We start from the raw sequence: 24,763 nt of genomic DNA, 5'->3' as shown, positions 1-24,763 counted from the left end.
TTTATTTGCAAACAAACTAGGTTGTCCCATGTGACAGCCCAACTGAAAAATCACAAAAGTAGGTGGAAATACACTCAGAAAAAAAAAAGATGCATAGAATTTTTGGCTAAATGTTAATGTATTATATAAACATGAACAAGTTGTTATTCATACGTAAATGCTTTCTAATGATACAACATATTAGAACAAAAGACAAATTCATCACACTAAAAAGCATGAATTCAATCGCAAAGATATACCTGTGGTCTCATTACAATGTAATATCTTTGAAGCCCAAAATAACAATGAAAGCTAAAGATAAGGGAGGAAAATGAAGAATTTTCTGTCAATTCAAAATTCGAGTGAAATGAGAGAAAAAGCAGTAAATTATGAAATTGAAAAAGTGTTAAATTTCTGTCTGTCTTTTTTTTTTGCTGAGTGTATATATTTAAGTACACATTAAGCATCACAGATCATTTCAGAAATATTCTTTACCTGAATGATTTTCGTAGTTGTTATTACCTAATAATTTTATCTTCTCTTTTTGTTGTAGTTGCAAATAAACTCGATTGTCCAATTTGACAGCCCAGCTGAACCCCCCCCCCCAAAAAAAAAGTAAATTAAAGTAGGTTAAAATATTTCCCCATTTTTCCACTTCATTGACAATAGGCTAGTAAGCTCTAAGCATGAAAAAAAAAAAACTTCTCGGACTTGAATCATTGCAAAATGTTCAAAAGTGATCAAAATAAGAGAGAGTTAGAGATGCACAAGGGTAAAAATGAGAGAAAGAAAAACAAATTTAATGATTAGGATCATTTTGGCATGCTCTGCAGAAGTATCAGACAAAACATGTATATACTTCACGATGGATAAAGCACAGGTCTAAAAAAAGGGAATAAAGAATTATATATATATAATGTATATATATATATAAGTAACAAAACTGCAACAAAGTTCATGCTGTATTCACCAACGGTTTATTTCTTGTGAAGAAACAAACCGTTGGTGAATACAGCATGAACTTTGTTGCAGTTTTGTTACTTATCTTTTTATCTTGCCAACACGTGGACTACCTTATCAAAATGTATATATATATATATATATATATATACATTTACATTTTTATGTATATTATATATATATATATATATATATATATATATATGGTTCAACAAGTTTGCGAATATCATCCATGTGACTGTACGCAGAGAAAAGATTGTTCTCCCAGATGAGAAAAATATTTTTAAAAGATGAGTCGTCAGCCGACATGCAGACAATCCTATTCTTCGACTTTTGGTGGTCACATTCATAAAATGATATTGACCAATCATATCAATATAATATCAGCAGCTACTGCAGAAGCACAACAAGGAGCATCAATGACGGCGAGCAGTCAAATGAGGAAAGGTCAAAGTCAGCGCCAAATTTATACCTTTCCATTTTCCTGGTACTGTCCGCAGTTTGTCCGCATGCCTAACTTGTGTTGTCCGGAAGGCATCCTGATTGTCCGCGTTCATTCCTGGTGTAATCCTAGATGTTTCCGCACTGCCCGGCTACGATTAGCATATTCCGAGGTATCTCGCGCTCTTTCGGAGTGATTCCTAGGAATGTCCGCAGTCAGTCCGCGGACAGTCCTAGGAATGTCCCAGGACAAGCCGATTAACATAGTTATTCCGCGTCTGTCGCGGACAGGATGCCGAAATGACAAAATTTGCTTCCGCAACCCTTCCGGGGCTTGTCCGCGCCCAAGTGGACGTCCGCCCTGATCAGCATACTTTCTCACATTGTACCAGATGGCTCTTTTTGTTGGAGGCTGCCTGTCGGGGAACTGCACCCGAAAAGCCTCTTGAACTTCCACGAAACTTCTTGTTTCCTGGTATCGAGTTACCAGGAATACTCTCTGCTCAAATGTCAACTGTACCATGTTTGGAAAGCATGTGAAGTGTGAATGTGTCAGGAACAACCTTTGCTGAAGTTGTTATGTAATCATAGGCCTAACATGTGACAAAAATTTAACTTCAAATATGCCCTGAATGCATGACAATAGCAAGAAATAACTTGCCACAGTGATGATTTCACACCCTTTCACTAAGTTGAATCATGCTCAGTCATGCATGAGGATGACATAACCTACGTGGTATCATTGGATAGAGTACTTATTGGACTATCTAACCATAAAAAAATAATGTGCAAATATTTTATAGTTTTCTGAAAATTTGCTGTTGAAGTTGGGTTTACTTTTTTTAGAGACACACTGTATATGCGTGCATGTTATACGAATTTATTTGATTAAAAAAATGGATCATGCACCATTTTTAAAATCTGCTTTAAAGTAATTCTACCATCAGATAGAGAAAAATATGATCTTTCAATTGATACTGCACTTGGTGCCTAGCAAAGAATGTCCTGAAGTTATTTTTAGAATATCCCTGTATATTTTCTAGTTATTTTCCTTTGATTTCCGAGCAGGTTTAGTCGTGATTATTGAAAATTGACCAGAGCGGATATACTTTGTTTGTGTGATCACACTCTTCATATATGTTAGCATACATCTCAAAACTGACAAAAGTGGCAAGAGATGGATAAATTGAAGGCAGATTCTAAAAAAAAGCAGACTAAGCGTTAAAATGATGTATAATTCAATACAAGTGCACCTTCCTAACCTAATGGAAAGAAAATACGTACTTTGGAAAAGTACTGAGAAAAGAGGCTGTGAAGTTTAGGGTCTATTCAAGTTCTTAGTCTCACCAAAGTTGCAAGCTCTGCAGTGAATGGAACAAAAAAGGGATATAAAACTCTTTGATAAATGCAGTGAAGTGATTGATAGATTCAGCTACAAGGATTAAGCACATTCCATTCGTACCTGATACCAACTTTTAATACTGTAGCACTTTCAAAACTTATCAGAGTGAACAGTGTGTAAAGGGCTTTTATGAAATGAAAGGGATCTCTTAAAAGTCACCAACACACACCATTTCAGAAAAATAATTCTGTAAAAACTGGTAAAGTGTTAATTTCCCATTTGTGTAGTTATGCCTCCCTTTATTAAGAGTACAGTTGGAGTACTTGAAATACCATTAGTTGTCAGTTTCTTTTTCCACCATGGTTAGAGGATCTCTGCAGGAACTCTCCCTGTGTCAGTGGTGGTACCTGTTACGTAGATTTTCAAGGAGTCGATTGTGATTGTCCTATTGGCTTTTACGGGTTTTACTGTGAACTGGGTGAGAGATGGCAAAACCTCATTAAAACTATTTCATATATGTATGTATGTGTGTGCATTACATGATGAAAAAATGGATCATGCACAATTTGTAAACATGTTATAAAGTAATTCTACCATCAGATAGTTAAAATATGATCTTTCAATTGATAATGGACTTGGTGCTTTCCAAAAAATGTCCTGAATTTATTTTTAGAATATCCTTTAATTTCTGATTTCCTGGCAGGTTTAGTGGTAAAAATTGCAATTTCAGAAGAATGGATATATATTCCTTGTTTGTGTGATGACACTCTTTATATGACACTCTCCTGTTTTGCAAAACCAATAAGAAATCAAGCAGACGTACATAATGTTATTCATGGGCAGAGACTTAAAGCTTTAGAATGATGTGTAATTCGACTCAGCTGCACTTTCCTATAAACGTCTCTATGTAATGGAAAGAGCATACACACTTTGGAAAAGACTTTACTGAAAAAATAAGAGACTTTGAAGTTTAGGGTCTATCCATGTGCTTAGTCTCACTATAAAGTTACATGTTGTGCCATGAATGGGACATAGAATAATGTTTAATGGTGATAATCTCTATGAAGGGATTGATGGATTAAGGTACAATTCATTCCTCACTGATTCATAGTATGTAAAGGATTTTTTTTTATGAAATAAAAAGGAATCTCTAAGTCAACAACACATATCTATTTACACCATTTCAAAAAAAAAAATAGTTCCTTAAAAAAACTGATAAAATGTTACTTTCCCATTTGTATTGTATGCCTTCCATCATCATCAGTACAACTGGAATCCCCCAAATATTATCAGTTCTCATTTTCTTTTTCCACCATGGTTTAGAGGAGGATCCCTGCCTGAGCTCTCCCTGTCAAAATGGTGGTACTTGTTACTTGGTTGACCTGCTGGTAGCCTATTGCGAATGTCCTATTTACTTTGACGGGCTTTACTGTGAAAATGGTGAGGGATGATGTACCTCATTATAACTATTTTGTGTATACATTATGGTTACAATATGTGTGTGTGTGTGTGTGTTATGTGTTATACATATTTATTAAAGAGTTTGATCTTTACACTGGTTCAGCAGTATTTCAAGCATATCTTATTACCAAAAGTAAGTCTATCATTAGATAGGGGAAAATATACACACTAGTAATATTTCAATTGATACCTCACTTATTGCATAGATACGTCCAATATGGACTTCTTTTTGGTGCATGGTTGAGACTATTGCCTGAGGGATGTCAACCATTCCCCAAGTAAAAGCATATCTGTTTTATATGAAGAGTTTGTTCGCAAAGACTGATAAGTCCATATTTGCCAAATGGAGATATTTGCAATTAAAGGTCAAGAATAATAAAGAAAATAATAAGAAAATTTTTGCTTCTTTTGACCACAACTTCTAAAATGTTCCTTTATACGTAGTGACCAATATATCATTTAAAAGGTATTATTTTGTACTTTATGACAGAGACCGTACTTCAAAATCTTCAAAAATGGACTTATTGGTTTTTGCGAACAAACTCTTCATATACTGAACAAAACTAAAATGAAATGTAGTTTGGTCAGTTCACACATGGTGACCATCAGACACTTTTGCATAGTAAGTGCATTGTATGTGGACAATGCAGTACAATGGCTCTTGCCAGGCCTGCAAGCCATGTATCAAATGCAAGCCTTTACAAGTAGTCAGTACTTTACGTACCCTTAGTACACTGAATAAAACTACCCAGTAAATGAAATTCCACTTAGTGATTACATAAATGTCATGTTGTGCATGAAAAGGTTTCAGTGGTTCCTACAAGTTGCGTACTGCTGTGATAGAATTCATACACTACAAACTAGAACATAACTTCATGGGGCCTACATTGTGGAGAGCTCTTTTCTGCATTTGTCATAATTTATACTAGTTGTGTGCATTTTTGATTGCAATATAGTACAAACTGCGCATTGCCCAGAAAGGGCTCATCACTACGTGCTTGAGGGTACAGGTCAGGGGGTCAGGCTGTTCATGAGCACACATATTTGTGTACATACTGCCTGTAGAATAGAGGCTAGTTGGGGTGCTAAAAGTACATATTTGGGTGGTAGAAGGCTTAACAGTGCACCACATATTCTTTCTAGGGGATGTGCTTGGCCCTGAATACTTGGTGCACCGTTAAGCGCCTTCTACCACCTAAAGTTCTACCACCACCAAAAACTTCAAAGATTTCATAATTATATCATGAAATAGATAAATAGATAAGTAGATAATGTAAATGCTAGTGAAAAGTTGCAAATATAAAAACTATCATCTTTTTGGGGATTCATTTAAGCAGATCAGGATGTCCTTGGTTTGTGGCAATAATTTGAGAAATATAACTTCTTGTCTCTAAGGTTGGGATCCCATTCTGACTACCTCACAGATGTTATTATTTTCTTTCTCCTTTTGATAAATTTGGGGCAGAAACTCTTAGCTTGCATCCATCTGCCCCACAAAATGTGTATAATGGTTATTTGTACCATTTTTTGTGTGTGTTTGCTCTTACATTTATTGAGTATAACATGACAAAATAAAATGAAAATCTGTCTCCACACTCAAGTCCACATTGAATTAAGGCACTTGAGTACAGACAATGGACATATGTACACCGATAATGTCAACATTATTTGGACACATTAGGTGTTCAAAAAAATAATACCATACAGCATTTCAACCTTCTGAACTATATGACCATATGACCTGAACAGAAACTGCAAATACCTGGTAATTTACACACATTTGTGCTTAAATGAATACTAGGGCATATGCACACGCACAAACACACACACACACACATATATACACACACCACCCACACTAACACCCACACCCACTCTTACTAGGAAGGTACCACTGATAAATCCCAAGATTCAACCTGATCAAAATTTGCAGAGAAAATTGTGAAGATATTTGCGTGGGGTTTCAGAATTTGTGCTGGCTGAAAGTAGTGCGAAATGTGCGAAAATTATATAATTGTACCACAAAGATTTCCACATTTACAGTGCAAGATAGTGGACCACTTATGGACCACTTGTTCATAATACTTCTTGAGACTTATTTTCCATTGGAAAACATTTTCACTTTTGATATTGTATATCTCATCTCTTATTGTTTTGTGACCTGATGCCTCAACAGCTGACAAGGATTAATACATTTTACATTGTTGTTGTTGATGTCTTTGTCAGAATTGCAATTAATGTTTCCCTTAACCAGGGGGGTTTGTCCAAAACTTTGGATAATAACAACTCTCTCCATTTTTCTTTTTGTTTAACATTTCATCCCGTCTTGTAATTAATTTGATAATTTCTTTGAGTTATGCGTAGCTATAGTCTGCCATTTGTTTTAGTCTGATACTCATATCAGTTCCTTTGTATCAATCATTCTGTAAGTCCCCTGCGTTGCATGTCTCCATCTAGCCTCTTACTGTAACCCCTTGCTGCGATTCCCTGTAAAAAGCTGTCGAGGAGACTATCATTGCAAGGTTAATGGCTGCCGATGAGATTATCATTGGGAGGCAAACGCACCGCCCAATGCTTAAGTGAACTGCCTCCAAAGACATTTTCTCTTCTCCACCACTAGAGGGCAGAGACTCCAACTCTCCCGCTTTCGACGGGAGATCTCCCGCCGAAAGCCCATTTTTGCAGAATCTCCCGTTCTCCTGCTTGAGAGTTAATTTCTCCCGCTTGAAATGATTTCTTAGTTAATTTCATTGTATGTCGAAAAATAAGCCTTAAATAGCGCGAGAGAACATCTAGAACCCTAGACCGCAAGGGACTTTGCGCTCGTGATGTGCGCGGTCGAAGCGCACATCAAGTTGGAGTCTCCCGTTTGCTAGGGGTTTCAGGCGGGAGAATCTCCCGATCAGAAGGTGCTTGTGGTTGGAGTCTCTGAGAGGGCGATCTATACAATGGTGTCTGAGATTTCATGGGGGCTGCCATCACCCACTTTATAGTAATGGCAGAATTTTTGCATAGTGAAGTAACATTTGTTACAGCGCGTATTTAAACTTTTGAGCTTTTAAGCAATTATGCACTTCTAGATTTGGCTGCTCCTCGGTTGCTCATTTGTTAGCATGTTTGCATGAGGGGTGAGCCTACCACCTTGTCGTCTTACAGTGCTCCCCGTGTGCTCACAAAACTATAGTACAGCTAGGGTTTAGGGCCTATGCATCCTCCACACTCTAGTACTTGGAGGAAAATCTGGGGAAAATCTCTTTGACTGTCTCATTTTGACTAGTCTCGTCAGCAGTCGTTTACAGGGAATTGTAGCAGAGGTTATGCATGGCTAGGGCCTAATTCCCATGTATTTAGTAGGATAAAGTTATCGTTATCATCATCAGTGCCATTGGAGTGCTTTGTTCATTGTCAGTTTTCTTTTTCTTTTTCCACCATGGTTAGAGGAGGATCCCTTCTCCATTTAGCATTTACTATTTTTATTATCATTATCAGTGCCATTGGAATGCTTTGATCATTATCAGTTCTCATTTTCTTTTTCCACCATGGTTAGAGGAGGATCCCTTCTCCATTTAGCATTTACTATTTTTATTATCATTATCAGTGCCATTGGAATGCTTTGATCATTATCAGTTCTCATTTTCTTTTTCCACCATGGTTAGAGGAGGATCCCTTCTCCATTTAGCATTTACTATTTTTATTATCATCATCAGTGCCATTGGAGTGCTTTGTTCATTGTCAGTTCTCATTTTCTTTATCCACCATGGTTAGAGGAGGATCCTTGCATGAGCTTTCCCTGTCTGAATGATGGTACCTGTCACTTGGATAATAACCAGGATATCTTTTGTGAATGTCCTGATTTCTTTGAGGGGTCATTTTGTGAAGAAGGTGAGGGGTGATACACTAGAGAACCAAATTTCATGGAAACTATTTTATGTTATGTCTTTGGATGTCTTTTAAGGAGACAATAAGTGAATATAGTGACTATAATATCTAAAAGACACATGATCCTGTGGACACAAATTTGTATCTTTGTTACGTTTTCAACTCTATATTTTGTAAATTCAATCCATTCTCTTTTGCTGGCAATGCTGAGTACACATTTTCTATCCACTGTGTCATTAAAGGGATCATATAGTTTTGGTTGAGGCCTGATTTCAGGTTTCTAACATTTTTCGGTGAGATAATGAGAAACCTCTCATGAAATATGAAAGAGCATGTAATTCTATGAGGAATTCACCGTTTATTTGATGAAAGTTGGTTTTGAAATGGCTGAGATATAAAAAAAAAAGAGCGATTCTAATAAAGTGTGGGACCAAGTACACACTTCATTACGATCGCTTTGTTTTACTTTGTTTTTGGATGTTTCAGTCATTCAAAACCTGATTTTCATCGAATAAACTTTGAATTCCTCTTAAAATGGCATGCTCTGTACTATATCATAAGTGTTTTCTTGGTATCTCACAAAAAGTTAAAAGCCCAATTTTCATCTCCACCAATACTGTACTATCCCTTTAAAGTTGTATCGAGACTTATATATTTCATGATATATACAGCTGTACAAGTATTAGTTTTAATTATGCTGTGAATTATGGGTAGAGGGTGTATATGGGCAGCGCTATATATCCTTTGCTTATCTGACAATAAGTGAAGATAGCTTCTCCCATCTTTTAGAACAGTTTGGAATGCCATTCTACCCACAGTATGCAATTGATGCCACCTCAAGGTTATTGTTGTTTTCCTTTTGATAAATTTTAAGACAGAAATTCATGCAATGGGTGAATTGTGTGTCAGGTTTGTACATAATGTGGTAAGGTTGGTGATTGTTTAATGTTAATCTGTCTGCCAAAGACAAATATGTATACTTGTATATCATTATATTAAAGTGGTACGATATTCTGCTTGTTCTTATATTATGTAATACTACATGACAAAAATAGAATGAAGTCCCTTTCTTCAAACTCAGTCAACATTATATGTGACAGTGCACCTCAAAACAAACAAAAAGTCGCCAGACATGAATTTTTAGTTAAGTCCATATTCTGAAAGAGCAGACTTTAAGCTTTAAAATGATGTATAACTCAAATCAAATGGACTCTCCTAACCTATCTAAATACTTGAAAGAAAGCACAAACTCAGGAAAAGTGTGAACTGAGAAAAGAGGCTCTGAAGTGCAGTGTCTATTCAAGCGCTTAATCTTTACTAAACCGTGCTGGCTGTGCGATGAATGGGACAAAAACAGGAAGTAAACCACCAGAGTAACAACAATGAAGGGATTATCAGATTGAACTGAAATTGAGCATGCCTCATTAACACATTCTGTCTATAATCAATGGCAACTTTCAAAGCAGTAGCACTATTCTTTCAAAAGTTACTAGAGTTGAAAGTGAAGAGTGTGGACAAGGGTTTTCAGAAATAAAAAAGGATTCTAAAGACACACATAACCACACTATTCTACCAAAAACGTTCGAGATAAACTGCTAAAAAAGCACACTTTCCTGCCCGTTTTATGATACCAAATTTTAGCATAATGTAAAAGAAGACCCGCTCTTTCAGAAAATATGAAAAAGTCAAGTTCGGCTAGGTTGACCCATTTCACTTATTTTTAGTCCTCACGCAAAATCAGTGTGTGCGACTTTTTGTTCGTTTTGAGGTGCACGGTCACATATTTACATGATCACAGTCGAGGGACTTGTACACCTGTGATTTCATGGGCATTTGATGGCATTTTTAGTAATCCTTGCATTCGGTATATTAACCTTGTGGCATTTACAGGAACTATATCATCATATCCCTGAGTGTAAAAAGGAAATTCATCATTTTCACTGTCTTTTGTTGGTGTACATGCTCATTCACTTTATTATTGATGGGTACAGCATACACTTGTTTATTCTGCAGCCAAATATCATATTGATTTTGTCGGGTCTTTGTGGTACTGTAGCATACAGGATTTGCATGTCAGCATCAGTCAATTAATTTATTCCCTTTTGTACAGGTGCATGTGTGTCATCCTGGGTCTTCCAGTGTGCTGCCATTATTACAATTGTGTGAATTTCATGCCCATAAGTGTTATTCAAGCAAAACATTTTGTTCATTGTTTCCCTCCTGTTGTCTCAAGAGCTTCCTACTCCCTGCTCCTCTGACCCCTGTCTTAATGGAGGTATCTGTACTGATATCGCTGATGGAAGCTTTGAGTGTGACTGCCCTGCAGACTTTACTGGAGATACATGCGAAAATGGTAAATTAGTTCGAAACTCATGCAATTTGTTTGTTTTTGTGATGTGATACGGGGGGGGGGGGGGGGGGGGAGTGTTAGAACAGGATGAAAAATGGCATATTCCTTATTGTTTTGAAATAAGTTGTGAGTATCTGTATCATGTGCAGAATTGATAGTATACATAAAATCTGGGTCAAAATTTTGATTGCTGTCTTCACTAGTGTGCGTAATACACTAAACATTACCTATTTTTAGACACCAGAAGTGTGACATTCACCCACAGGAAAATGAAGGAAATATGAAAAACTTATTTCCAATTAATACAAATCACCTTTAGCATTTGTGTCCCTCCAAACCTATGTAGGCAAAAAATATTTAAAAGAATAAAAAAACACACACACACACACACACAATGTTAAGAAGACAGCAGTGATGCAATTTGAAATTATTAATGGGCACAATTTATCGTCAAGCTTTTGATATTTAGCCAAATAGCCCTTTACGTAGTAGAAATCAAAAGAAATATATAGTAAAGGAGATGAAATGTCCTTATTTTTGTTATTGTTTTTTGATGTCTCCAAATGTTAGCATTCATGACTTCAAAAAGAAGAGATCCCAGGCTCACACAATGTTATCACAGGTTTGACCATGAAAAGCTGATTATAGGGGCATGCACGTTCAGTTGATTCAAGTTACCGTATATCATGCTCAAGGTTAATTCAATAATATCATTCTTCTTCTTTCAATATTTAGATAAAAATATTCCCTCTGCGAGATCAGGAAATTCTAGTAAGATTAAGTTTTAATTTCTGCCAAAAATAAACAAGCAAAAAACAACAACAACAAACAAATAAAGCAAAACAGATTGTAGATTGCACTACTGTAAATTTTAATGGCATGCACATTAAGTCAAAAGGAGCACCTAGAAAGAAGAATAGAATTTTGTAGTTTGTTCTTTTCTATTTGTCTGAAAGATGTAGCTGCAGAAGTGTTATGAATTTTCTTATGTATCTGGAGGTACATCCTTCTCCCAAGGGAAAAGCCTGCAGTTCTTTTATAAGCTACATGACCAAAAAGTATACACTTTGAAACTGCTGATTCTGTGATTTCTCAATAGCTTTTAGACAAGATGTCTATTATCAAGTTGGAAGTGTTTTGTGTTTTCTATACACATGCTTAAACCTTTTCAAGGCTTCTACTGTTAAGGAACAATACTGAAACTCACACCTGAACCTTCACCCCGCTGAATAATATCCTTCTTTCATTTAATACTGAAACTTCTAGGTTAATTCCTCACTTAGTTTATAGTTGCAACAATGGTATCAGAGGTATATCGTAGCTTTTTGTCACATAGTGTAGGTATGTCTAGCATGTCAAGCTTGTCAAGCATTTTTCACCTTTAACCTTCAAAATGGTCGCTGTAGCAACAATATTAGTTGTTTTAACTGCCCTTTTCCTGAAGTGAGAGGCTTTCTAACTTTGGAAAACAAACGTCTTTGCTTATTATGAAGAAAAAGAAAGTGTCTCATATCATAGTTAGCTGATGTTAGAGTGATTAATCTATGAATTATTCTTGTGTTGTCTTTTATGATTATTTGGTATCAAATATTAATGTTGTCTTTTGAGTTGACATGAACATAAACTGATGCCTTGTGTATCTTAATAAGATCATTCATATTTTATACACCTTGCAAATGCTCTCAGTCCAGATATTATTTCTTTCATAAGTGACATGTCAGTGGATAATGTATCAAATTTTCCATGATTAAAATGCACATTATCTTGCATTGTCTCTCCACCATCTAATGCTCTTTAAAAAATATAAAATATTATATTATTTGATGCAGCTTTGTCCTACACACAAAAATGCACACACTATGACATAGACACCTTAATATACCATGCTGTTCTTACTGTATCTGCATGTTTTAGTGCCTTATATCAAATTTGAAAACCTTGTTCTCTCTCCTTTTTCCCTTGGAGTGAGTTTCGTATATTTGAAAATTCTGATCCAAATATGAAGCCAGTAGCTACCAAAATGCAGTGCCCCAAACCATTCTTTTTAATGATAATGTCATCTTATTTTAGTTTTATGATTATCTCTGTATATATTCCAAATAGAAAAGCACTAGAATATTGTTTATCTTCTCAGGAAGTTGAGAAAATGATACTTTGACTAATCAGATTATTTTTCTTCTCTGATATTCTCCAGTGCCTCTGGTACAAATGTCTAAAAATGTTTGACATAGCTATCGATATCTTCAGTCATAAGATGTCTGATCTAGGCAGCTTTTATTTTCTGAGAAATTTTGACACGTTTGAATCACAATATAGATTCATAAATCATTCACCGCAATATTGAACTAATTCTGTCATTTATTTATGCATGCCTCTTTAGTTCATTTTATATTGACTGTTCTTGGTTGTATACATAGATAATCTAATGACAATTAGCACAATGCCTAACCAGCAGATGTCAAATATAGAATGTGATAAAGAAAATTATTTGATTCCAGACCACCCTTTTTTTTCATGAACTCTAATTGTTTTTTTTTTCCTACCAGAGGTGCCACCTGCAAGCACTGCTCTGTCCACCACCACCATAGGCATCATTGCTGGAGTAGCATCTGGAGCCGTGGTCATCATCGTCCTCATCATCGTGGTCGCGTGCTGCTGCTGTCGTCGACAACAGCAAAGTCAAGACAAGGAACTTTTTGCCCTGGAGACTGGTGTTCAGAAAAGGAGGGTAAATAAATGTTTTCAATCTAGACATGGTTTTCTTTAAATATTTTTCTGACTGTATGCTGAAACCAACCCCAACCTGCTGCAGATCAAATGTGTAAGCACTAGATTTGATATTGTAGTTGTCTATTATTTCTGCGTGTGTGTGTGTGGGGGGGGGGGGGGCAGAGTGGGGTTTAAAAAGGTGGAATATTTTTGATATTGTTTTCATGGAGAGATGTTCTAATGAAAATAATATAATAAACACCAGCAGTACAGTACACATTCAGTGTGCCGTACAATGGTAAAACTTTGTCTGCATAATCTAATATTGTAACTGAGTACATGTATATCGTATCTCCATCAGCATATTTGAGCAAGTATGCAGTTATGCTGCAGATGCATTTTTATTTATTTTTTTAATAAGGGAATGTAAAAGAATGTCTTCCATTCAAACAATAGTACTAGGGACACACCCATTATATACCTGTCAATCTCTGTTCCCATGACAACAGGCATCACATGACTACACACCAGCTCCTCAGCTGAAGCCTGCCATCCCCAACCTGCGACTGTCCGAGGCCCGCAAGGGACAGAACGTGGAATTCCCCCGCAACCGGCTGACCATCTTGACCAAGCTGGGCAGCGGGTCATTTGCCGAGGTCTACAAGGCTGAAGCCATGGGAATAGTGAATCAAAACACCAAGTCTATGGTGGCAGTTAAGATGCTGAAAGGTGTGCTGCCTTACTTTGGATAATAAGTTAATCCACTGCTTGAAGTTGTTGCGTCAGACCATAGAAGTGTGCTTTACAGTTCAGGGGGTCACATACCCAGGTTAACATGAGCATTGTGTTGATATATCATTGCAGCAATGTCTCAACAGGATGACAGTTAGCCCATTGAGGACAGGCTGAGTTTGCTAATACACACATTTCCCATAGACCCCTGCCCGAGACCCGGGACTCGTTCTCAGCGGGTTAATACTGAGCATATGTATAGAAAAAATTGCCTCACAACATCAGAAATATGATTGCAAGGGTATTTGTTATTTCAAGATTAGTCGTACTTTATTTTTCTCAGCAGTCTTTGTCCGTTTTGGCGTAGTTTGATCCATGTCAAACCTGTGACCAGGATTCTTCCTACTTTTTTTTCGGGGGGGGGGGGGGGGGGTAAGGGAAGATTTGGCATTTGTCAAATGCTAAGCTTCATTACCTTATAGTTGGCAGGAAAATATTAAAGAAATACGGTATCCAAAGTTAAGAAAAACTGTAATGGAATTGCCAAAGTCGGCATTACATGCATTTTTCTTAACTTTCTCTTACGGTCTTTGATTATATATGGGTAACATGATGATACACCGCAAATAAATATTACCATTTAGAAAGAAATGAATCCAGATATTGTTTTCTAAATCTTGACTCGATCTGTCATTGACAGTGATTCTTCTGTTTGATGATATGTTTCTAACAGCCACTGCCACAGAAAATGACAAGTCTGACCTGTCGAAAGAGCTGAGTCTGTACATGTACCTTGATCCCCATCCCAACATTGTCAACGTCCTCGGCTGCTGCACAGAGTCAGGTATCAGTTGCTTAAGTCCCATCCTATTAGAATTCTTGTGTGTTGGAGCAGCTAGTAATATGCAGTGTGTAACAGGAGATGGCTGTAATGTCAGAGAGAGAGAGAGAGTAAAGCTGGAAAGACAGAGAGATGGAAATAAAGGAGAGTGAGAGAAATAGAAAAACAGAGAGAGATAGAGAGAGAGGTAGATGCAGTTTTTATCTTATATTTTTCCTGATTTATACAAAGTTATTAGGAGGGCTTCTTGAATCAAGTTGATTGAAGCAAGATTCTTATGTATGTGTCAGTGAAATTATATGAAGAGTCTGTTTGCAAAAACCGATGAGTCCATTTTTGAAGATTTTGAAGTATGGTCTCTGTCATAGAGTACAAAATAATACCTTTCAAATGGTATATTGGTCACTACATATAAAGGTATATTTTTGAAGTTATGGTCAAAAGAAGCAAAATTTTTCTTATTATTCTCTTTATTTTTCTTGACCTTTAATCGCAAATATCTCCATTTGACAAATATGGACATACCGGTTTTTGCAAACAAACTGTTCATATGTTGCAGCATCTTTTCTGTGTAATAAGTTGCCAGAGAGACTTAGGGATGAAACTGACGCTAAGAAATTTATGAAAATATGGCTCTTTGCAGATGAATAAGACTGAAATTATGCAAAGGGCATAAATAAATTTTTAGGTAATTATATGCACTAAAGAAAAATAAGTTATTATTATTATTATCATAATTATTATGAGTTATTATTACTACTACTACTACTACCACTACTGCAACTACTACTACTATTACTACTACTATAATTGTAATTATTATCATATTAAAGATAACTATGCTTTTGTGATTAGTACAGTCTTTTGATAAACAGAGGAGAGGAAATAAGAAGAATGGAATATAATATGACTTGTTATATTGTTCATTTGTCTTTTGAGACATAAAAATGCATGGTTTAGAAGAGAAAATCATGTTGAGCATTATGAATTCTCTTCTCAGACCCATGGTACCTCATCATGGAATACCTGCCAAATGGCAACCTTCAGGGATACCTGCGTCAGATAAGGACTGGTGAATCTAGCGCTCCAGAGTACAAGAACATGAGAAAGATGACCAAAATCCCGCCAAACGACCTCTTGACATTTGGAGTCCAGATAGCAAGGGGAATGGAGTACCTTGCATCCAAAGCAGTAAGTGTTTTGACCTTTGACTTCTCCTGGCTGTGATCACTCTGTATTGGGATTACAGGGGGATGTTTCATCAATTTAGTCAGTGCTGACAAGTTGTCAGTCACTGTCAATTTCAGCAAAATCCTTGCTTTTGATTAGCTGAGATGCTCTGGTCACTGACTATTACTATGGTTATTGTCATAGACTGACAACTTGTCAGCGCTGACTAACTTGATGAAAACCCCCCAGATCTGTGTTAATTTTTGAAAATGTTCATATATGTTAGAGGCACCTTACCATTAGTGAAGATTATATCAGCCCTCGATCATTCTATTCCTGAGAGGATTTGTAATTGTAACAATCATTATTTTGATAAATATTACACAGATTATCTGTATTATGGTCCATAGTATCACTGTTTTCCAGATTAGTTTTCCCTTCCCCAAAATGCTACAAAAAAGAGATCAATTTGATACCTTTAGCAATTTAAACCTCAAGATTTCAAATCCACTTTTCACTATGTCCTCTCTTTTGACAGTCTGTTAATCTGGTTGAATGAACTCATATGTATGTACAAAAGAAGAAGCTAGCTCCCCATCAAAAATAATGACTTGAACAATCGTAAAGAAAGCAGTAATATATGAAATATATCAAACTGTCTCTATATGTTTCCTTGTCCCTGATTTCTAATGCATCTACCAGTATAAGAAATAACTTTTTTTTATTGGAAGTTAGGTTTGAGCAGCTCCATCTCCCTGAAGAAAGATTATTCTGCCACCGGTGAATATCTGTGATAAATATAAAGATGCTTAATAAAGGGAAGGTACTTGGTTGAGAAGCAGAATCAAAGCTTCAGGCTTCCAACTTTTTTTGTGAGACAATGAGAAATCTCTTATGAAATATGAGAGAGCATATGCATCTAAGAGGAATTCATAGTTTGTTTGATGAATTTTGTTTTTTGAACTTTTTTTTTGAACTTTTGACATGATAACTCTACTGCTTTGAAAGTTAGCATTAACCATGGACAAAATGTGTTGATAGAACATGTTTAATTTCAGCTTAATTTGCATGATAATCCCTTTACTGTTTTTGCTTCGGTGGTTTACATCCTGTGTTTTGTCCCTTTCATTGCACAGCTAGCAAAGCTTGGTAAATATTAAGCTCTTGAATAGAACCTGTACTTCAGAGCCTCTTTTCTCAGTTCACACTATTCCAGAGTGTGTGCTTTCTTTCTAGTATTCAGATACGTTAGGGGAGTCCATTCAAATTGAATTATACATCATTTTAAAGCTTAGAGTTTGCTCTTTAAGAATCTACCCTTGAATAAAAAACCATGTCTGATGACATTTTGTTGGTTTTGTGATGCAGGGTCACATATCATCCCTTTAACCTGTTGAGGATGAGTCCTGAGGATACTCAGGGAAGCGTCTGTATAAAATGTGTGTTCATTTGTAGCAAAATCAAATCATCCTCAATGGGTTAATGCCTCACTCCTTCTGTTTCCTATATCTCTTCCTCTCAGTGCATCCATAGAGACCTAGCTACCAGGAATGTTCTCCTTGGAGACGGGATGGTGTGCAAGGTGTCAGACTTTGGTCTGGCCAGAGACCTGGAGGACGGTCAGACTTATGAGATGAAGTCTCAGGTACACATTGCAGTGAGGAGAGAGAGGGGAAGGTTTGGGAGTGAAGTGGATGACGGAAAGGATAGCTGCTGTTGTTATGGTGATGCATGTGTTATTGATGTTGATGATAATGATGTTCGTAATATTTGGTTGTGGTATTGGTGAAAATGGTGATAACTTCTGGAGGATAAAATCCTAGGTAGGGTAAAGCAAAGAGAGACTCTAGGGGAAGGTCTGTGCGTGGTGTACGTGGATGATGCAAGTAAAGGCTGTTGTCATGGGGATGCACGTATTATTGATGTTGACGATAATGATCGATGCTTGTAATTTTGTTTTGGTATCGGTGCAAATGGTGATGACTTCTGGAGGGCAGTCAAACATATGGAAATAGTCCTAGGTACCCTGCAGTGGAAAGAGACGCTAGAAGGGAACTCTGGCTTTTGTAGGCCATGGTTTCAGTCGATAAAAGTGATGATCATCGGTATTGTGATCCATTATGTGATTGTGATGTTGATTATTAAAGGGATATGCTGGTGATGTTGGGTATAATGTTTATACCAGTGGTCATGACTTAGGGTTGAAGATGGGGTCAGTGCATGGCTATTGGATTAGTAAATGACTTGTGAAATGTTAGTCACCATAACATTTGTCAAAACATCAACACTTTATTGTCTTGTCATACATCCTGAAGTTTTAATTATGGGAATATGAAAAACTGTCAGTGGTGAAATGCCATTTATTTGCCTGTAGTTTCTTTCCCATATTGTCACATAGAATCTGGTTCTTTGCAACATTTAAATGCTATGCTCACACAGGCAGGCACTGCTCACATCATTCATGTGCCCCTGTCAAACTCTTCATTTGAAATGTCATACCTTGAGACCTGTGGTCGGTTTAGGGAACTATAGAGATAGAGCAGAGTTGCCAATTCATTTCATTTCATTTCGTTGACCCCAGATTATCATTACCCAAGTTTCGTTTGACCACAGTATATTATAGTTGTTCTTTTTTTTTTTCCAGGGTCGAGTTCCCGTGAGATGGATGTCACCGGAGTCACTCCTTCACAACACATACACCTCACAGAGCGATGTCTGGTCCTTTGGAATTCTACTCTGGGAGGTTGTAACTCTGGGTAAGCTAGCAGACACTATTTCTTCTTTAGGGCCAAGTGATCATCAGGGGAAAACTCTTCCTGATAATTCTATTTATTAAATGATCAAACAATAAAGTAGATCAATCTTGATGGCTGAAGTTTCACTGAACACGGATGTGAATGTAGAAGGTGACAGAATTTTGATTTCCACATTCTACCAAATTTCCTAATCATTGGAACATCAAATAAGTGATCTAAATATCATTTCCATGTCACAATTCAGCAACAATAAATTCATCTCCTGGAAAATGCATTCAGGGCCTTTAATCACAATATCTCTGGGTTGGTATGAAGTGATGGGAATAATTTCTTAATCGCTTTGAGTCCATGAAATTAAAAATGATGGAAATTAGTGAAGATTTGGTCAAGTGTTTGTTTGATTATGACAAATCATACTGGTTGTTGGAGAAGGATGTGAGGTTCCATCTTCGTAACATTTTGACTTTTGACTTTGATACTTCAGGCAAGCTATGAAACAAGGGAATAAAAACACAAGAATAGAACCAGAGAGAGAAAGAGAGAGAGAGAGAGAGAGAGAGAGAGAGAGTAATAGTACAAGATAGCAATGAAACTTTTTTATGTGTAGTCTTTAAGTCAGTCTTAATTAGAGAGTGAATGATTATCAAGGCAGTTATTACAAAACAAGTCAATTTTCTTGGACATGTTTTTAGAAATGTAGTATCTTGAGGACCTAACCCTCATAGGAAAAATAGAGGGTTGAAAATCACATGGAAAGCAATGCTTACAACATGGGAATACTTAGGATGGTTCCAGACATTCCTTGGTATAAGCTTATTGAGCTCATCAAGCACTGCAAGAATAGAATGGAAGACATGGTTGCTGGCAATGTAAGGGTCGGATATGGCAAATAAACCTGATTTATAGATGAGATGCACAGTACTGAGCCTAATATTGTCAAGCACAGTGAGTTATCTTGATTGTGTTAAAGGTCCTGTTTACCTTTGGGAGGAGTAATTTAAAAATTGTTCAAGATATATCACTTGTGATGCATAAGTGTAGGTCAGTTGTATCACAAAACATCCTACCATATAAAATTTTGCAATGAAGCCCAACTAATAGGAAATATCACTATTTTTCTCATTAAACCATAACTGTAGATGGTTTAGTCTGGAAACATTTCTATTATAACTATTGTTCACATTTGGTATATATAACGATACTTATAACATCGGTTATAGTGGTTCATATTTTTACATTGATTGTTTCCATGCTTAACCCACATTTTAGAACTATTTTGATACACTAATGCTGGGTTTTTGTTTCATCTGCAAATGGCAAATCATGCCTTTAATGTATGGAGGATGAGCTGCTTTTGGTATAACACCTTTAACTTAGACACCTGCCTGAGAATACTTTGGACTAGTTTTGAGCAGGTGGCAAACGATAGGCTGGCAGTCATCCAATGATTATCATAACACCACTGTGATCAGAATCAAAACACTGTGAGAAATCAGAGGCATGAAAGTGTTGCAACTTCAGATAATAAGTGCTTACAGCGAAACTGGCAGCTGTAGGGACATTTCTCAAAGCTGTAAACATTTGTGTTAATGCTTTCATACCATTAAAGTGGAAAGTGTGTAGTGTTTTCATGTCCTCAATGTGTAATCTACTGGACTTCTTTGAAAATTACAGTTACATCCTGCTGCATGTATATATAATTATGACTGACCTCCATACTTGTTGAAAGGGAAACCAGTTGATTGTTTACTTCAATAGCCTCTGTCCTTGGTGAAAGTATCACTGCTCAGTGTCAGTGTTGCCTCCTACAATAGCAATAGCCTATTGAGGACAACCTTATATATTTGTGTGTATTTAAATAGTTTATATTTAATTTGGCTCTGTCCATTCACATGATTAAACGTAACATAATCTATCATATTGCAAATGAGTTTATGTTCATTCTATTATCTTCTTTTTTTCCATCAATATGACCTTTTTTGTCAGTACTCTGGCATGTGTCTCATAGTCACATGCCAAAGTGTCCTTTACACTAGTCTTCAAAGGGATAAGTTAATTTGTTGTATTGCATCAATCTGAAACATGTTGATTCACTGTAGATTGTGCTTATGAGTGGCCATTGATTGGCAAAGAGATCCTCATAGCTTTGTACACACAGTACAGGGCCGGCGCAGCCGTGGGGGCCGTGGGGGCTCGGGCCCCCACACTTTTTGTGCACCATACAAAGGAATACATAAGGTGTCATCACTTTGTTAGCTCATGAAACCCGGAAGTGGGCCCCCACACTTTTGAAAACACTGTGCCGTTCCTGCAGTCCAATATGTCTCTAGCAAAGAACAGGGTGAACACAGGGCCTCTTTGGTTCCCAGAATAAATGGATTGAGAAGAGTTTATTTTTTGATGGGACAAATGCACTGTCAGAAGAAACAACAATTGTATGCGGTGCTCCCTTTGTGTCAGGAATAAGATGCTAGATTTTTTTTCTGCTCCTTAGATTCAACAGGTTTAGAAACAAATGTAGACAACACCCTCAGTACATCAACTGATGACTTATCTTTTGCAGCAACTTTGTGAGTGATGTATGACACATTGTGGGAGCTGGGCGCCTTTGAATGTTTCTACAGATAAATGGGGCTATGTGAATGCAGTTTCATCTTCTTCATCATCGTCATGATCATCATCACCATCATCATCATCATCATCATGCCATCATCGCCATCATCGCCATCATCTTTATCGAAGTCTTGTTTGATGTGAAATGTATTACTTTGGTGTCATCAGAGTTTCTCCCATAGTAGTTCAAATATTTGAAAGATTTGTACTCTTCTTGCTCTCTCCAGGTTCTCATCCATACCCTGGAATGTCCTCCAAGCAGGTAGTCAAGGAGATCTCTGTTGGATACAGATTACCGAAGCCAGATCACTGCAGCCAGGAAATGTAAGAATCAATTGCTATGGAGATTTTGAAGAAAAAAAAATCAAACACATGTCTCACACTAAATTTTTATTTGACTTTGAAATTTTCGTTGCCCTAAAGAGAAATGTAGTGATGAACATATATCAGGAAATATATAGGTCTACTGTATACAGCATATATATAGCAGAGCGAGTCTAATTTTTCACGAATTGGGACTTCCTGATTTTGTCTCAAGTAGTTGAATTAGTGATTGTAGTGCCATTACTGAATACACTCATTTCCAGTTTCACATCCAATTTTCATCCAGTTTCATCCAACGGCTGTTGTTTTGATACGCAACAAAATATAATAGAGTCGTACTCGCTGGCTACTTTCGATTTTTGGGCCAATCAAAATTCCCTGACATTTTCCTGATTTGAGGCATTTTCATCAAATTCCCTGACTTTTCCCTGGCTGGAAAAAAAATGTAAAATAATTTTCATTGATTTCCCTAATTTCCCTAATGGGCTGGGAATTCTGTAAAGTTTCTCTCTTCCTTTTTGTTGTTTGAAGCTATGATATGATGACGGAATGCTGGCTGCATGAACCCAGTGACAGACCAACGTTTGCCAAGCTGAGAAACAGACTGGAAAACATGCTGGCAGATGCAGCGGTAAAAAGATGGAGATTTGTGTTTCCCTTCTCTCTTAGTGTTTTGATGGTTTCCATGACATTTCGTCGCTGGGGTGACAATTCAGATCTTGGTATCTGAAATTTTGATGAAAATGACTTTCTTGATTAATGGTCAGATAATCATTTACGTGATATCCTGTCTAAATCTTAAATCTGAAGCCAACGTGGCATGTCGAATGAAAGGCTATCCCACTTGATATTGTGCTTTTTCTGCTGTTTTTTCCTTTTTTTGTTCTCCTCAACATTTGACATTTTGAAGATACGAGGTCTAAGTTGTTGCCCTGTTGACATTTGCTCCTGTGATAGTTGCTTCCATGAAATCTCTACATGCGAAGCCAAGCATTAATTTTACCCACAGACGTTACCCAAACCCTAATCCTAATCCTCACGTCAAACTGACCCTGAAACTCTATCACAACCCTAACTTTAACCCTAAGATCGAGAAAATAAGACTGGAACAATTGTCTCAGGAGCAAAAGTTGTGTTACCGTTTTGATATGATAGTGAGAAAGCTGTTTAGCATATTTTTTTTTTAAACATTGAACCAGATAAGAGAACCTACTTGGCATGCTTTTTCCTATATCATACATTATTCAATATTTGAAATCCTGTTTGCATGTAACAATGTTTCCATAGGTCTTGGGCCACATTCAAGCTTTCTCCTGCATTTGAAATAAGGGTGTGATTCAAAATTTCCTAATCTTAAGTAGAAACCATTGTGTATAAGTAAGTAAAAAAAAAACACTAAAAAGATGTTGATATTTTCTAGTGTTTCTTAAATTTCCATTTTCTTGTTCTTCTTTGACTTACTTCTCCTCTGAAGTAACTTCATTTTTTAGTTTCTATGATTTGTAAAACATTACTATGTTCATTCATAGTCTTCATCATGTGTAATTTTGATCTTGATTTTCTTCTGTCCTCCTCTTCTTTCATCCTTTACTTAAATATCTTCATCTTCTTTGCTTCTCCTCTCTTTTTCTCCATCATTTATTGTTTTAATGTTTTCTCATTTTGCCCCTTTCTCCTTTTTATGTTGTCATCTTCATTAGATAGCTTGTCCATAGTTTAATCATTTTGCCTATTATTTGTACCAGCATTACTGTTTTTAGTGTTGCTATAAGAGTGATGATTATAAGTATGATACTAATTAAGTAAAATTGATATATGTGACCGTGCACCTCAAAACGAACATAAAGTCGCACACACTGATTTTGCTTGAGGACTGAAAATAAGTGAAATGGGTCAAGTTAGCCGAACTTGACTTTTTCATATTTTCTGAAAGAGTAGGTCTTCTTTTACATTATGCTCAAATTTGGTATCATAGAATGGGCAGGAAAGTGTGTTTTTTTAGCAGTTTATCTCGAACATTTTTGGTAGAATGGTGTGATTAGGTGTGTCTTTAGAATCCCTTTTTCATTTCTGAAGAACCTTGTCTACACTCTTCACTTTCAACTCTAATAACTTTTGAAAAGATAGTGCTACTGCTTTGAAAGTTGTGATTAGTTATGGACAGAATGTGTTAATGAGACATGCTTAATTTCAGTTTAATCTGATAATCCCTTCATTGTTGTTACTCTGGTGGTTTACTTCCTGTTTTTTGTCCCATTGATCACACAGCCAGCACGGTTTGGTAAAGATTAAGCGCTTGAGTAGACACTGTACTTTAGAGCCTCTTTTCTCAGTTCACACTTTTCCTGAGTTTTTGTGCTTTCTTTCCAATATTTAGATAGGTTAGGAGAGTCCATTTGATTTGAGTTATAGATCATTTTAAAGCTGAAAGTCTGCTCTTTCAGAATATGGTCTTAACTAAAAATTCATGTCTGGCGACTTTTTGTTGGTTTTGAGGTGCAGGGTCACATTTTGCCTATTATTTGTACCAGCATTACTGTTTTCAGTGTTGCTCTATGATTATAAGCATGATACTAATCAAGTAAAATTGATATATGATTTAGTAAGGCTTAAGAGCTCAGACTCTATTTAAATCCATTTTTGTTTGGTTTATCCACAGGGTTATCTTGAAATGTCGGACTTCAATGATGACAACTATCTCTACCTTGAACCTGATCAACAATCTCAGGAGACTGCTGAGGGTGAATTTTTATCCCCCGCATGATGAGTGTAAACACCCCTGGTCTGAAATGCATCAACCCACATCTTCTACTCTGTATATAAAATATGGAATATACCAATATGTAAATAAGGTGTGTCAGATGGTCCAGGAGTACAGTACTACTAAGACACTGTAGAGAAAATTATATGCATATCATGACTCAGGGTGGATGACTCAAATATCCCTCTACTGAAATGGATCGACCACAATTTTGTGGTTGATGCTATTTTATTGGTGTCAGTGTATACATAGTACCTGGGATATACCATTGTTTAAACAGGGTGTTTCAATAGGCTGAGCAGTCTAGAGGAACTGTAGGGAAAGCAGCTTTATGTCATATAATACTATCGATGCCCATTTAGTGAAATGCATCAACTCACACTTTGTACCCTGAAAATAGTGCTTTGAACACACCTTATGATGTATAACGGTATATGATGTGCCA

General features: G+C 36.6%; 1 protein-coding gene across 1 annotated transcript in view; it reads left to right on the top strand.

Annotated features, from left to right (window-relative positions):
* The window catches only part of LOC139716238 (uncharacterized), a 71,460-nt gene extending 47,139 nt beyond the window's left edge, over positions 1-24,321 (top strand). The window contains exons 7-17 of the mRNA XM_071627802.1: positions 3,090-3,200; positions 10,296-10,415; positions 12,959-13,140; positions 13,631-13,850; positions 14,587-14,697; positions 15,695-15,885; positions 17,387-17,509; positions 18,509-18,620; positions 21,461-21,557; positions 22,089-22,188; positions 24,217-24,321. Coding sequence (XP_071483903.1) covers positions 3,090-3,200; positions 10,296-10,415; positions 12,959-13,140; positions 13,631-13,850; positions 14,587-14,697; positions 15,695-15,885; positions 17,387-17,509; positions 18,509-18,620; positions 21,461-21,557; positions 22,089-22,188; positions 24,217-24,321 — 1,472 coding nt within the window. The remainder of the gene's footprint in view (positions 1-3,089; positions 3,201-10,295; positions 10,416-12,958; positions 13,141-13,630; positions 13,851-14,586; positions 14,698-15,694; positions 15,886-17,386; positions 17,510-18,508; positions 18,621-21,460; positions 21,558-22,088; positions 22,189-24,216) is intronic.
* Positions 24,322-24,763: the final 442 nt, after the last annotated feature.

The sequence above is a fragment of the Diadema antillarum genome, unplaced genomic scaffold (assembly GCF_040938485.1).
Source record: "Diadema antillarum isolate AM-2024a unplaced genomic scaffold, OU_Dant_1.0 scf00000063, whole genome shotgun sequence".
Classification (NCBI taxonomy): domain Eukaryota; kingdom Metazoa; phylum Echinodermata; class Echinoidea; order Diadematoida; family Diadematidae; genus Diadema; species Diadema antillarum.
Note: the sequence above shows the minus strand (reverse complement) of the source record. Positions and strands in the feature narration are given on the sequence as shown.